At 42.7% G+C, this 16099-nt stretch overlaps 1 protein-coding gene across 1 annotated transcript in view; it reads left to right on the forward strand.

Annotated features, from left to right (window-relative positions):
• The first annotated feature begins 4712 nt into the window (after positions 1-4712).
• Fbxo28 (F-box protein 28) overlaps positions 4713-16099 on the forward strand; it is a 29283-nt gene continuing 17896 nt past the window's right edge. The window contains exon 1 of the mRNA XM_028858993.2: positions 4713-4979. Within this exon, the coding sequence (XP_028714826.1) occupies positions 4713-4979 (267 nt within the window). The remainder of the gene's footprint in view (positions 4980-16099) is intronic.

The following is a 16099-nucleotide window of genomic DNA, read 5'->3' on the forward strand; positions in this document are numbered from 1 at the left end:
GCCAGTCAGACCAACAAGATCAATTCAGCTGCTCTCTCTGGAGCTGATATTGCAGCCAGATTCCCAGCTTCCCCAGTTGCAAGAAACATTATTTATATTCTTGCCCCTTCCTGGTGTTTTAGCCTTCTGGCAGCCAGCAACATTTCCTGAATTGAAAGTTTCGTGGATTCTTCCTCCGGAGTTAAAACTTTAATTTTTTAAAAATGCATTTAATAATACAAGTTTAAATATTGGCAAAAACAGGAAATGCCTCATCTAGTTAAAAGATTGTGCGTGTAGGGGGTGTGTGTGCATTCATGTGCACGTACAAATGTGCGTGTATGTGGTGGCCAGAGGTCAATGTTGGCTGTCTTTCTCAACTGCTTTCCACCTTATTTTTTGAGACAATACCTCTCACTGATCCTGGGGCTAGACTGGCTAAGCCAGCAAGCCCAAGATCCCTCCTGTCTCTAGCTCCCAGCTGCCAGGATGCTGAAGCACCTGGCTTATTACGTGGGTCCTGGGAATCTAAACTCAAGCTCTCGTGCTTGCTTGGCAAACTCAGTTTACCAGCTGAGCTATCTCCTCAGTCCCAAAAGATGGATCTGTGAAAACTTATGTGGGGCTGGAGAGATGGCTCAGCAGTGAGGAGCACTGCTGCTTTTCCAGAGGACCCGAGTTCAATTCCTGGCACCCACATGGCGACTCACAACTGTAACTGCAGTTCCAGGGGGATCTGACATCCTCTTCTGGCCTCTGCAGGCATTGCATGAAATGGTGCACAGACATATATACAGGCAAAACACACACATCAAATAAAAATAATAAATCTTTTTTAAAAAATGTAGGTGATTGCAATTCACAAAAACACGAAGTCTCTTATTGTTTAAGACGAGAGTTCAAACTTTCTTCCTTCTAAATACATTACAAATCTGCTACCGTGTAGCCGAAAAGGGGGTATGGTTATAGTTTTCTCTTTTATACATAAACCCAACTCCGTATGGAAGTGCAATTGAAGAAGTCAGCTCTCCCCTCATCACCTTCCACCACACCCAGGCTCACCCTATCCCCCAACATACACCCTGATCAGAAAGATGGAAAGATGGGAAAGGAGTGGATGCAATGACACACAGTGTCAGCACAACAGCCAGCTGGTTTGATGCTTTAAATCAGAAGAATACAAGACCTCATCTGTAGCTGTGCATGGTGGTGAAAGCTTGTATCCCAGCATGTACGAGGATTGCAAGCTTGAGGTCAGAGAATCCCTACCTCACAAAGCACAGCAAAATAAACTGATAGACAAGTAAGGCGGGGGAGTGCTTGTCTATCATACGCAAGTTCCTGGATTCCATCCCCATCACCAAACTACGTAAATAAACAAACTAAAGGCACCCCTCACTCACTGTCTCTGTTTATTCTTGTATCGGCTGTGTGAGGAAGATAGCATTCTCTTTCATAGCTTCACAAATGTGGAATTGGAAACATGGCTTTTGGGAAGTATGTGTCCCTCCGCACTTAAATCCACTGTCTCGTAAAGCACCTTTGATAGCTGGCTGACCTAAAACTACACTTGGGATTTGGAACTTCTCCTAAGAGTGCACATATTTGCTCTGGTTGGGAAGTATATCCAAAATAAAGATTGATTTTTAAAAACTAAAGCAAAACTATCATTTGCTCTGAAATTCTCCTCATGAACAATTTGTAGAAGCTGTCGCTATAGCTGGATGGTGGAGTACTTGGCTAGCGCACCCGGGGCTGTGAGTTCAATCCTGAGTGCCTCAAAAACAACAACAACAATAATACCCCCCAAACAAGCATGGGAAATGCAAGGGTGGAAATCTAGTGCACATAAAGAGAGAAAAAAATGAGTGAGCTGACTGGCAAGAACTTCTTTAAATTATTCCCAAACTCGTATCCTGTTGTTCAGACTAACAGATCTGACTAGTGACCAGTTGCCCACATATGGAGAGTTAAGGGACTAGGATTGCTGTTTGTAGGATCACTTCATACAAACAACAGCTTGTAATGGGTTGAAAAACAAAATACATGAATTAAATGAGAGAATGATGATTCACTGTTTATGAGTGAAATACACTGTTCTCTGTGTCTTTCCTTTAAGTGGTAGTTTCCATAACGTACTTAAAGCATGACTCCACTTACAGAAATTCTATTTCAACTTAACCCATCAAAAAAGCTTCCAACTCAAATAAAATTAGGTAGAAAATGATTTCAATTTAGACTAAATTGCAACTGGTTCTTTGAAGAGATAGCAATGCCCTAAGCACAAAAGTAAGATTGCAATCTATAAGTGGAGAGAAAATTAACACATTATAAATATGCAAACATCTAGAAACAGTTAGAAATAAAATACATATTGAATACTAACCAACCCTGCTGTGATATGGGTCTGGTTTGAGTGTGCTCATCAGGGCTCATGCACTGGAACCTTGACCACTATCGATAAAACCTTTAAGAAATGGAATCATGGGCTGGAGAGATGGCTCAGAGGTTAAGAGCACTGGCTGCTCTTCCAAAGGTCCTTGAGTCCAATTCCCAGCAACCACATGGTGGCTCACAACCATCTGTAATGAGATCTGGCGCCCTCTTCTGGCCTGCAGGTATACATGCAGGCAGGACACTGTATACATAATAAATAAAATACATCTTTAAAAAAAGAAAGAAAAAAGAAATGGAATCATGGGAGGCAGAGACAGAAACCTCCCAAGTTCCAGTCTGTGTTAGTTACCTCCCTGTCACTGTGATAAAATACCAAGGCAACTGATATAAAAAAGAGTCCACCGTGGTGGGGAGGCGTGGCATCAAGTGGCAAGCACGGCAGTGCAAGCAGGAAGCGGAGGACCACATCTTCAGGCTCAAGCACAGGCCGGAGAGGGAAGTGACGTTGGGTGAGACCACAGTCAAAACCCACCCCTAGTGACAGGCTTCCTCCAGCAAGGCTCTGCCTCCCAAAGGGTCCCCAGACACCCACGCCAGCTGGGAGCTAAATGTTCAAATACTCGAACCTATATGAAACATCCTAATCCAAACCACTGCAGAGTCCACCCTCAACTTGTTTGCTTCAAATGCAGAGTATGTATTTTTATGTACAGATACTACATTTTGTTGGGTCCCTGGCAGGGTGTCACAGTAAGAGGCACATGATGTTGGTTCCTCCCACAGCTTGCGGTGGTATTCTTAACCATTTGATTACAAATCTGTTCGGTGAATTTCTGTAACATACTTTTCACTTTTTGTAATTAATAGGTATGGCGTGGGGGGGTTATTTTGAGCCTGTGTGCTGCACCTCATCAAGTGTTAGGCTTCTAGTTCTAGCATCTTTTCAGTGGTTCTTGCCTAAATTGATTGTTTTGTTGGGCAAGTCACACAATTCAGGCGCTGGAGAGATGACTTAGAGGCTTGGAGCACCTGCTGCTCTTCCAGAAGGCATGAGTTTGGGTCCCAGCATCCATATTAATCACCTCAAACTGCCTATAACGCCAGCTCCAGGAGATCTAACATCCTCCTCTGGTATCTTTCTATACCCATACTCACATGTCCATAAGTACAAAGATACATAAATTTAAAAATAAGTCTTTAAAGTATACAATTCAGTGGTTTTAGTATTTTCATGCAGTTGTACATCCACCACCACTATTTAATTCCACTAAAACGTACTTTAGATTTCTTTCATGTGTACGAGTGTTTTGCTGGCATGAACCACAGTCTTCTGCAAGAACAAGTGCTCTTAACCACTGAGCCATATTTCCAGGCCTCCGATCTCATTTTAAAATTACATTTCTTTGTCTGGATGTGTGTCAGGTCTCTGCTTACACTGTGAGAGTCCTGGAGCTCAAACTCAGGCAGTAAACTTTGGTAGCAAGTGTCTTTATCCATTAAGTCATCTTCCTGGCCCCCAATTCCACTTTCTCATCACCCACAAAAAGAAACAATGCACCCATTAACTGTCAGTCGTCTTCCACACTTCCCTTGTCCCCCAGTTTCCAGCAACCACTAAAATATTCTGTTTCAGTTTAGCAGCTGTAAGCTGCCCAGTGTGGGTGCTGGGAACCCAACTCAGGTTCTCTGAAAGAGCAGCAAGTGTTCTAACCTCTGGGGCATCTCTCTGGTCCCTGACTCTATGGACTTGCCTATTATGAGACATCTCATCTAAAAGTAGTCATGCAGCATGTGACGCTGTGTTTTTATTTCACTAACGTGTTTTCAGGGCTTGTCTAACCGTCTTGTACTTTTTAAAGAGCAATATTTTACTCTTTTGTGCATGCTGAAATTACAATGGCTCTTGGGAAATGCTGATCTAAACACAAATTTCCATCTAAACTCATGAAGATAATATGGCTTTTTATCACCCTTTGTCGAGTTGCTTTGAAATAAACCCGCTCCAGTTTCTTGCAGTTTAACAAGGCGTGCTCCGCTACCCTCAGCCCGTTTCCAATCAGATAAGAGACTGACGACCGCCTTTCTTGGGGTGTACAGAATCTTTGCTCATTTCAAAGACCACCTTTCTCGAGGTGCACATCTTCCTTCCTTCCTTTCCATCCACTGAGTACACACCAAGCACAGGTACACTCTCTGCTCCAGTCTTCATCCCACAAGCTCCTCCCTCTCCGTCTGCCCCCGCCCCGCCCCCCAAACCCTCCCGGGCAGAAGGAGGAAGTGACGCACAGGAAGTGCCCTGCTTCCCTTACAGTGGAGGAAGGAATCAAACTCCCAAGATGGCGGCGGCGTCTGAGGAGCGGATGGCTGAGGAAGGAGGCGGCGGCCACGGCGACAGCGGCTCCTGTTCGGCCGCCGGCTCCGCTCAGCGCCAGCCCCCGCCGCCCCCGCCGCAGGCCCCGCAGCCGGGGTCCCAGGCGCCCGCCGCGCCCGCGCTGGCTCCGGACCACCTGCCTCAAAACAACACGCTGGTGGCGCTGCCCATCGTAGCCATCGAGAACATCCTCAGCTTTATGTCCTACGACGAAATTAGCCAGCTCCGCCTGGTGAGGCCCCCGCCACCCCGGTCCCGTCCCGCTTGGGACCCCCGCCTCTGTGTCCCCGGGCCGCGGTCGCGGGCCGCGAGGGCGGCGCGTTCCTGGGGAGGGAGCCCCGGCGATCCTCGGCGGGCGCGGGCTGCGGAGCGCGCCCCTGCCGCGGGGAAGCGTCCCCGGTGCGGCTCGGCGGGGCGCTGCTGCCCCGGCTGCCCGGCGGGCGAGCCCCGGCGCCTTGGGGTGGGTGGGGTGGGGTGGGGGGAGAGGTCTCCTCGCCCCCCCCCAGCCCGGGACGCGCCCACCGGGCCGGCGAGAAGTAACGGAGTTGGGCTGGGTGCCCGCCGCCCCGCTGAGCAGGGATCCCCCCGAGGCGGCCGGCAGCCTGCCTTGACTTACCGCCCGGTCCCCTTGCCCGGCTTTCCGGGGAGTACACCACCCCCAAGTAGGTAGATGATCCCAGCCAGGCTCGGGTGGTGTTGCAAGAAGAGAGTGTATTGTTCCTCCAACCGCCCCAGCAAGCTTCCTGGTTGGAAAGGATGAAGCGGGTTTGCTCTACCCGCCCCGGTCCCCCCCGCGAAACCCGCTGGAGGTTCTAAGATTGCAAAGTGCTTTCGTGGCTTGAACCCGAGCCTTGGTTAGCTTGGCCACTTAAGTAGAGCCCTGGGAAATGACCAGTCCGGCTTTTGCCTCCCTGACACTTCGTATCCACAGTGGAGCAAGTTGCCCCTTGACAAGCTATTACTCCCCCGGGTCGTTCAATCATTTTTTTTTTTTTTAAACTAGTGCTTCAAGTCCACCCCCACCCGCCACCCCCGCTGTCAGAGTGGTTTATTTATACCCTAAAAATAACACGTTCTATCAAAGATTTAAAAAGGAAAAAAAATTGCCTTTGGAATTTTGCTACATCCCAGAGGCTTGACCGAGGATTTGATGAATGCCTTGCTTCAGGAAGATATCTCACTTCCTTCCAGTGAATTTATCTTTAAGTGGTCAGGAAATTGAAGGAGGTGGACATTTTGAAGTGATTGCGAGCCGGTTCGATGTAGTCACCAAATGTGTTTGGGATTGTTTATAAAAGGACAAAGACATCTTTCTGAATGTGCTGTGTGGAGCGCTTTCTTAATAATCAATATGCCATATTTTAGACCTATACCTCCAGCTCAAAATTGACCGTAATTGCATTTCAAAGGAAATCATCTTAAAACAGCTGTAATCATTCATTCACACAGTGGGCAGGTTTTGTGTATCTGTTTCCCCTGATCAATACAGCAGCAGTTCAACCATGCCAGTCTCCAGAATGGAAAATTTCTTCAGTTGGAAGTAGGTATTTCAGAATACAGTGCCCTTAATTTTCAAAGCACCATCCTAGAATTTCATGTAGAATCAGAAATATTTCTTTATATTTTATAAAGAATAGTGTTTGACCAAAATTTATGCTTTATGTACATGGTGTTTGACAATTGGGCATAACATTTGATTGAATTGAGCCAGTCAGCCAGACAATGGCTTTGGAAAGCTTGGAATATTCACAGTTGTTTTGTTAAGTGTTGAGAAAAATTGTATTTGCGTGTTAGTCCTTATTTTTTTCTTCTTTCATTTTTGTTTGTTGTTGTTGTTGTTGTTGTTGTTGTTGTGGTGGTGGTGGTGGTGGTGGTGTGTGTGTGTTACTGTTTTTTTCACTGTTCTGGAGTTCAAATTCAGCCTTGCACCTGCTAGACAAGTGCTCTATCAGTTATAACTCGTTTTTCTATTGTAAGCTTTTTTCCTGGCCTAGTGTTGCAGATTTATAGTTTAAGACATTTTTCATAAGGAGTCACTTTGGTGCTCCCATTCCGCTCCCTGGCCAGCTTTATACCTGCACATGCAGTTTTAGAAACGAGGAGGTCTCATTCCTCTCTCTACCTAATGATACTGGGTGTTTATGGGATTTAAGATGGATCTTTGGTTTCAGAAAATACAATTCAAGTAACACAAAATACAGATGTTCTTTCTTGTCACTAGGTGTCAGCATTAATTTAATTAAAATCTTTGTGAAATTGATAGAAAAGAGACATTGCCTGATTAGGTTCTTTGTATATATCTTTTCAATTTAAATGGTTGTTTTTTACCTAAATTGTTTGCCAAAAAATCAGGGGACTTAAGTGCATGTGCTGGCATCTGCTATACAAATCACTTCAGCTCCTCCCATTGTTTTCTAGAGTGAGAAGTGAGGCTCGATAATCTCGGAAGGGAGCGACAGTAAGAACACAATTAGTGTCCATTAGGCAGAACTGTGTGATCCATGGGCTGGCTCATTCATTACTGGGATAGACGTTTTCCTTTTTTTCTTCTTCCCAGTCTTCTTTCTTGCCTCATCCTATAAGATGTCAGTCTTGCCTATTCCTGGCACCTAACTTAAAAGGCAGGTACATAATCCAAGTACTTAATATTCTGTATTTTCTATAAAAGATGTCTGACCTGAAGTTGCTACAATATATTTCAATTATTTTTCCAGGTTAGTTGGTGATAGTCTTTGCCTCCTGTAACCATAAATAATTGAAATTTGATTTTCCGGTCTACTGATTTCTAAGGGTCTGTCTGAATACCTTATTAAATTGGCTCTCTTTCTAACACGAAGTTTTGCTCCTCAAACATAGGCAGTCTGAAAATTCTGGTTCCACAAAAATAGTTTTAAGTATTTAATTCTTACAATGTATTTGGCTGAATATAGCTCTTCAAATGACAAGGTATGTATTTTGAGTTGTTTGCTTTCCCAGTAAGACAGACACATTAGTGCTGGCACAGCTTTGGTGTGTCACCCAGACCCTTAATAAGTACCTGCGAGACTTTGAAACAAGTAGCCAGGGGTAAGACTTGAGATTTTACCCTTAGGGAGCATGTCAGAGATAACTTTGAATGTGTTACTTTGGCTTATGGGTCCAGTATTCTGTATATGAGAGGATTTTGAAGATAGTAGAGATACTGTCAATGGTTCCCCCTCTAATTCCAGTGGTGCTCATGCAAATAGAGTGGAACTGTTAGCATTTCAGAGCATAAATATGACTGCATGTTAAATCAAGAAATATTGCAGTCAGCAACCAAGTATATAAAGCCATGCTCTGTCCCAAGAGACTTATCTAGATTACTCTAGAGTATAGACTCTGCTCTTTATAGTTCCTTTCATGTTTTTTTTTTTTTTTTTTTAACATATTAGAAAGCTTTAGTTATAGATTGGGTTGGTAGTAGGAAATATGAAGGACAATGAAGAGGCCTTTTTCTTTTGCTTTGAATTGGGCATCTTCTTGGCTTTGTTTCTCACTGTATGCCTGAAGTTCTTGACCTTTTTGTCTCAGTACATCTTTATACTCTTTGTTTACCTTAAACAATTCCACAAAACGCAAGAATACAAAGCATACACCCTAACTGTCGGAATTACAATGCATCACGTTATTACTGTATTGCTCTAGAAACCTCAACTGGATACCTGTGAGCAGGTGAAAGAGTCACCTCTTTTCCATTATGAGACTAGTTTGGCCATGCAGAGTCCTGAAAGGGGCTTGGAACCCCAGGAGTCCCACCTACTTTAAGACCCACCACCCTGTTTACAGAGTATACTGTAATTTTGTGGATCTTGTTTTCTTCCCAGTTCTCTCCTAGCAGGTACTTAAGTAAAGGTAAGGAGTATTGTCTTGTAGGGACAGTTCCTCCCTTCTGCTCATTCTTCCTGAGAACTCACAAAGGAAAAGAGTTCAACCAACAATCCTGTCACAGTATCATTATGGAAACGTAATGGACATACCCTTCCCAGCACATTTACAAAGCACCAGAATAATAAAGGCAGAAAGCAAAAATAAAAGAGTGTTGAAGTTAAGCAGAAAAAACTTCTTCAGGACCATGGGTTTTACCAGGTAGTACAGGTACAACATTACCTTCAAAAAACCCTGGAAAATACTGAATAATCTGGGAGGATTGGCTGAAAGGGTTGGCATGAGGTTGAATATGGGAGTATCGAGTTTTAAATGTGCTGTTGGGTAGTTTCCACCTATACTTGAACTTTATTCCACAGAACAGTGAAGTGTAAGAAACTATTTTTGGTATTCTCTAGGATTGACAGACTTTGGTGAGGAGAAATGTCTAAGAACAGTAGCAGAACAGGAGCTGGGCAGAGGGCTCAGTTAAAACTTGCTTAGCAGTCAGAAGAATGGGAGTCAGATCCCCAAAGCCCACATATATGCCAGGTAGGCATAACAGCCCACTTGTAATTCTAGCCTCTAAAGGTAGAGATCCCTGAAACAAGCTGCCTCGAGCCTCGCTGGTATTGGGAAGCCCTGGGTGTAAGAGACCGTGCTTCAGAAGAATAAAGGAAGAGAGATTGTGGAAGTTTACCAACATTAACCTTATTTCTCAGCATGCATGTGTGCCTACACAGGTGAACGCACATGCATACAAAACATGAAAAGAAGGAAAAACAACTTTAATCATTCGCTAGAAGAAGCTATATATTTGTATCCCCTGTACTATCATTTGGATCTCGGATGTCTCCCAAAGGTCCAAGTGTTAAAAGACTTGTTACCAGCTTGGCACTGTTAGGATCTACCCAAGAATTAAGTAGTACCTACTAGTGAGTCTTAGATCGCTGGAGCTATATCCTGAAAGGGGATGGATACAGGAGCCCTCATGGATGGGTGCTCTTCATCCAACAAACCCTCTGTCAAGTCTTGTTTGTTTTTTATGACCCGCTGAGTTTAATTATGGTTGTCTGCATAAGCATGGACTTTTAAAGTGGATGTTGGCAATCATAACTCAGGTTCTTAGCTGGTGCACTGGGCCATCTCCACAGCTTTCCAAGATCATTTTTTTTTAAATGAAGGATTCAAGCAAACCTTTTTTTTTTTGTTTGTTTTTTGTTTTGTTTTTTGGATTTTTTTTTTTTTGTTTGGTTTGGTTTGGTTTTGCTGTTGTTTTTAAGTAGAGTCTCATGTAGCTCAGGCTAGCTTCAAACGTGCTATGTAGCCAAGGGTAACGAACCTTGGATCCTCTGAACCCTCCTACCCTCATGGAGCTTAAACTTACTTAAAACAGGCTCTTCTAAAAGTAACTCTAGTATAGTTAAGTACAGTAATGCTAGAAAGGGAGTTAGAACTACTGAGTGAAGTCGAGAAGAGAATCACAGTAAGTTTCAGTGGGGTGCCATCATCTCATACGAGGAAAATGGGAGCTTGCATGCTCAGTCAGGTTTAAGATGGTCCGTTTATTCAATCTGAAGTGCAAAATGCGAGAAGTAGGAGCTTGGGAGAAGAAACCTCTATGAAACGTTCTCTTTTGCTTCTAGAATCTTTGAATTTATATGCACAGGCTATAATATTAATAAAGTACCATGTATAGTGGTGTAAGAATCCATATCATTCAGTTTATCGAGGTGTTGTTCAGCTTTCTGTCAACCCGAGAAAGGAGGAGGAGATGGGCTGATGAAGAGAACGGTTTGTCTGGGGAATCTTGGGGTTCTAGTTCTTGACTGTGCAGACCTACTGCCTTGAGGCCACTGGTGATGGTGCAGCAGTGTTTGTTTGCTCTGTGATAGGCAAGGACAAAGAGAGCTGGCTTTCCCCAGTCCCCTGACAAGTTACAGCTCCAGTGATCTCAGACTCACCAATAGGCCCTTCTTAAAATTTTGGGCAGCTCCTAACAGTGCCAAGCTGGAGACCGAGTCTTTAACATGTGGACTTTGGGAGACATTCCAGATCCAAATGACAGCACAAGGCTTGCAGATCTGTCCGATTTCTTCTGTGAGATGATTCTTTGCCTGTTTTGTGTGCATGTGTTCACCAGTGTAGGTGCAGGTACCGGAGAGAAATAAGGTCAGTGTTGGTAATCCTCCCATCTCTCTGTCCCCTTATTCACCATGTATATATCATTCGGGCCTTCCAGAGTCTATGATACAGTGTACGCTTTCAGTGTATTGAACAATATAGTTCTTAAAACGTTTCACTGTTGTAGATAAACAATAGAAAGTCACATCATTGTGAAGTAAAGGGATTTTCTGTGTGACTTACACTAACTACTGAAAAAGTAGTGCTTATTTGCCTGAACTAGATTAGATCTTTTTTAGGTTTTTAATTCACCCCAGCATGAATTTAATATTTTACATTTTATTTTCATGCAAGTGTGTGGGTGGCATACATACACCAGTGAATTCATGTATGTGCATGTGAATGTGGAGGCCAGAGGTGGACAGGTCTGGTATAGCTCAGGTTGGCTTCAAACTAGCAAACTCTGGGTCCTTGAACCCTGAGTCTTCCTGCTGGCACCACCTAAGTGCTGCAGTTACGAGCATGCACCACTATTCTTACTTCAAGGAGAAAACGTTTTTTAAGATTTGTTTTGCTTTTATTTATGTGTGTGTGTGTGTGTGTGTGTGTGTGTGTGTGTGTGTGTGTGTGTGTGTCTGCCACATACATGCAGTTGCTATAGAGGCCAGAAGGTGTTAGATTCCCTGTAGCTAGAGTTCCATGCAACTATGAGCCTCCTCATGTCTGCGCGGGAACCAAACAGGTCTTCTGGAAGAACAGGAAGCACTTTTAACTGCTGAGTCATCATCTCTCTACCCCCTCCCCCAGATCCTGAGAATAAATTAGCATAGTGTAAACAAGATAGCCATTCTTCATTAAGGGTACATCAAAGTACCCTCACTTTAATCAATGTTCACCTCCTTTACTGAGGAGAACAGCCCAAATAACAGAAAAATCTTCAGAAAGTCTTTCTTCTGGCTTTATAGGAATCCTGGGAACAGACTCTTTCTAATTGTTTTTCTCAGGCTAACATAAAATGAATTTATATTTTCTTTCAAGTGTATATCTAAGGGACAAACCACCCAAGCTAAGATATTTCTTATAATACTACCTGCTGATGATTGAGAATTATGATGTATATGTGGTGTATGTAATATATCATAGTGGTTGAAAGCACTGACTACTCTTCCAGAGAACCTGGGTTTGATTCCCAGCACTCAAGGACTGGCATCTTACAACCATCTGTGACTCAGTTGTAAGGATCCGATGCCCTCTTCTGGCCTCCAAGGCCCCATGGTGTACAAGACATGCTAGCAAATCACCCATATATATAACTAAACTGCATGCTAGCACAAGTACTGTTAGCCTATCTAAGGTGGACATCGTTTTTTAGGAAACGTTAAAATACTGTTAAGTAAGAATTGGTAAGCTGATCCTTCTTTGGTGGGGCAAATGAACGTGAGTTCCCTGAGAAGGTGAATGGGAAAGAAAACAGGCAGAATGGATGTCCTCATTTTACAAATGACTTTTCATCTGTCATGAATTCCAGGCATAGATTCTGCCTTGACTCCTCCCTTGTCTGCTCATTCTCTTACTCTAAATGGGGGTGGCGCAGTTTAGGCAGAGACGTGGCTCGCCTGTACTAACCCATGTGAAGAGCACAAATATAAGACACACCTCTAAATACTTGCCTCATATCACCACAGTGTCTTCTATTTCCAGGGGACTTAGCATTCCAGCTTATAGTCAGCATTCTCACTTTTCCTCAAAATGTCTTCTGTAGCATCCAAGCATCTCAGGTATGATAAAGAATTAAGTTCTAGAATATTACACATTTTTATTCTTTTCTGCTATTGATCTTTGGAAGAGTTCAGGCCATAAAACTTGTAAAATCTATTTAAATCAGGTATAGTAGCACATAGTTGTGATTTCAACACTTAAAGCTGAGATAGGAGGATTGCTCCAAGTTCAAATTCATCTTAGACTATGCTCAGGACCCCTTCCCGGTCACAACAAGTGAAAAAGGAAGTTCTGCTCTATAGACTTCTATCAGTATGTACTCGGGTGTTACATCTTAATGATAGCTTTTGAGTTATTTAAAGAAAAACATCAAGTGCTTCATTTTTTTTTTTTTTGAAAACTCTAGAGCACCAAAGAATATGTTGTAAAAAACTAAGCTGTATTACACAATTTCCTCAATTCCAAGCTAGTGTTTCATAACTCAGTATTTACGAAATCAGAGTGTATCTTGATCTACTGTATATGTTATTGTGGTCATTTATATGAATTTCATCTGAAAGTCTTTACAGCATCTTAAACAAAATTGAAGACTTCTAGGGTAGCATTTGTCAAGACAGCTCAGGCATCCGAGGAGGAAATGCTGCAAATTAAAGGGCATCATATATTATAAGCTGCTCAGCCAAGTGTCCACCTTAGAATTAACTAACACTTGACTTCATAGATACTAAATGAAAATTGCAAGTTTCACAAATTTATCATACAGTTGTTTTGCACTGTCAGGAAAGGCCATGGTGACAAATCTAAAACATATGAAGGGGGGCTGGAGGATGGCTCAGGGGTTAAAAGCACTGACTGTTCTTCCTGAGGACCCAGGTTCAATTCCCAGGCCCACATGACAGCATACAACTGTCTGTAACACCCCCACACAGACATACATACAGGCAAAACACCAATTTAAAAAAAAAAAAAAAAAAACTTAACAAATATATGTGAAGAAAAAGTTTTATTGCCACTTAAGTTAAAAAATGATTTTTAGAAAGGATCAACATGACATTTTAAGTCCTGCAGTAATTAATGACTTAGGGAACCTGTCCTGTTTCCTAATGCTGAAACCGCAGTGTCATTCCTGTACAGTGTGGATTCCATCAGTGCCCTTTGTTTGGGTTTTTGGGGGGAGATGTTATATTTTTGCAAGAATTCTTATGTAGCATTTATTTTTTCTTCTTAATAAAACTGGAAAAGCTGGGACTGGGCAGACAGTTCAGCAAGTTAGAGCACTTGCGGCCCCTCTGGGAGACCAGGATTCCATTCCCAGCCCTCGTGTGGCAGCTCACAGCTACCTGTAACTCCAGTTCCAGGAGTTCTTCTGGCCTCTGGGTATCATGCCTGCATATAATACACAGACATGTGCATGCAAAAATCCATACAGATAGAATAACTTGAAGAACTATTAATTAACAGATACATGCATTTGTTTGTAGATTTGATCTTTATAACTGACATGTTTAAATTGACCGTGACTTTTAAAAACCATGAATGCTGCCCAAAGCTGTTTCTGACATCGTTTGTTTTTTGCCCCCAGCCTTTATTCTTTTTAAGTTGATGCCTAAGTGTTGTGCATATTTGGAAAACTATTAGTCAATTAGCTTGTTGAGACAGTCCTACTGTGCGGTCCAGGCTGGCCTGGACTTGATATTTAGCCCAGATAGTGGAAACGTTAAAAATCTTTTCCTGGCATTTTATAAGTGCACTGTATATGATCCATGTCTGTAGTTACCTTACACTCATGTACTTAGTGACTATTGGTTAGCCGTTCCCACCCCCACTCAGCCCTTCTCAGTCCCTCCTTTCTACCATTCTAGCCTGTTCCTATGAGCCCCAACGGTTTCTAACATAGGCATCATCTTTGTTTATTATGTTCTGTATTTTTAATTGGTGTCTTAGGTAAACTGCCAATTTGCTAGAATTTTCGTTGATGTTAATAACCAGAGAAACATTTTTTCCTTGAGGCTTGGAAAATTATTAGCATATCCCTAACTTTAGAACTGCCCTTTAGATGAGGCAGTTTGGGAACTGTTTGTGCTGTGCAGTGCGGTGCAGTTGAGTGTGGTGTGGTGCCGGACCCAGCTCCCCTGCACTCCACCACTGCTTGAGTTAGCATGCATTGACAGCAGTGGTCATTAACCTGCTTGCTGTCGGGAAATGCAGTGTGGTCCAGTTTTCCTAAGATGACTGCCTCTTTGAATCCTAGACAAAAGGTGTGTGTGTCGTTTTGTGCCTTTGTGTCTGCTGTCAGTGTTTATTGAACGTTCATGAAAGGAGAAGGAGCGATAAAACACTGCGTGTCAGACGCTGTTGACTAACGCTTCGTGTGGTTTTGATGTCGGCTTCCATGGTGCTGTCCTAATTTGTCTTCGTGACGAATCGGGTTTTGTTTTTCTTTTTCTGTTTTTGTCCTTTCTGTTAGCTTCCATCTACAGACATCTATAGAGACTTCATTTGTAAGCATTCATTTCTTTTTATCTTTTCCTTTTTCCTCTGAGATTGATCCATATTGATTTCAGCTGTCTCCAGTGAGTTTTCAGAAGTACATTTTTTAACCCTAATATTACAGTGTTTACAGAAATAACCAGCCAACTGTGCAGTGTCAGATCTTTGAAAAGATTGGTGATCGTCTTTTTAGAGAGGTTTCTCATCATCTGATTTCCAAGCCCAAGACTTGGGAAATCTCTGGCCTTCCCTGTCCACCTGGTCTATCTTCAGGAATATCTGCTTGGTGCTTTGCACCTTCTAGACTCTGTCCTTTTGCAGGTACCGCTGCCTGTAACACTTCCTTAGAAGCTTAATTCAAATCTTCAGTCATGTGCCTTTTCCCTTGGTTGACTTTTGTGTTTACTTGGGTTCTCATTAGTGACTCTTATCTACTCAAATTAGAAAAGCACTCTTGTTACTGAATTTCTGCATGGTTAAAGAAAGACAATGGAACCCTTAGAACCAGCTTGATCCAGTGGAACAAAACTCATAACAGGTAATTCAACAGTACCTTACAATTGTTACAGTAATAATTGATTGACCTTAGGGGGTTTGTAAATAATGTGGTTGTTCAAAAAAATTATTTAATCTCAGAACCTAGGAATGTTGCAGAGTCTACAGAAACAAGAAATGTTCTCTGACTTTGCAGGAAAGGGATTTTAATAGCTAGCTCTCTTGCCTCCTGCTGTCCCCAGTTCTTACTCCAGAGGCACCAATTTGAAATCTTTGACCACTATTTCTCATTTTCTCTTAACTCTCTGCCTTGAAAGATGAGAATTTAGCCCTCTCTGTTTCCATTTCACACATAAATATACTTTTTCTTCCTCATATTTTTCACAAAAAATTCAGTACTCATGTTTGTGGTGGTATATTTATTCAGTATTAGGTTACTGAATGTCTAAAGTGTGTTCTAGAGAGCCCACAGAGGTTCCCAAAATGGGCTCTGTAAGATTGCAGATAACTCATTCTTGTGGTTTGGGTTTGGGTTTTAATGTTTATGGGTGTTCTGTCTTCATGTATATCTGTGCACCATATGTGCACCTGATGCTCAGGGAGGCCAGAAGAGGACATCAGATCCCCTGGAACTGAGTT

Source organism: Peromyscus leucopus, chromosome 15 (assembly GCF_004664715.2).
Source record: "Peromyscus leucopus breed LL Stock chromosome 15, UCI_PerLeu_2.1, whole genome shotgun sequence".
Lineage (NCBI taxonomy): Eukaryota > Metazoa > Chordata > Mammalia > Rodentia > Cricetidae > Peromyscus > Peromyscus leucopus.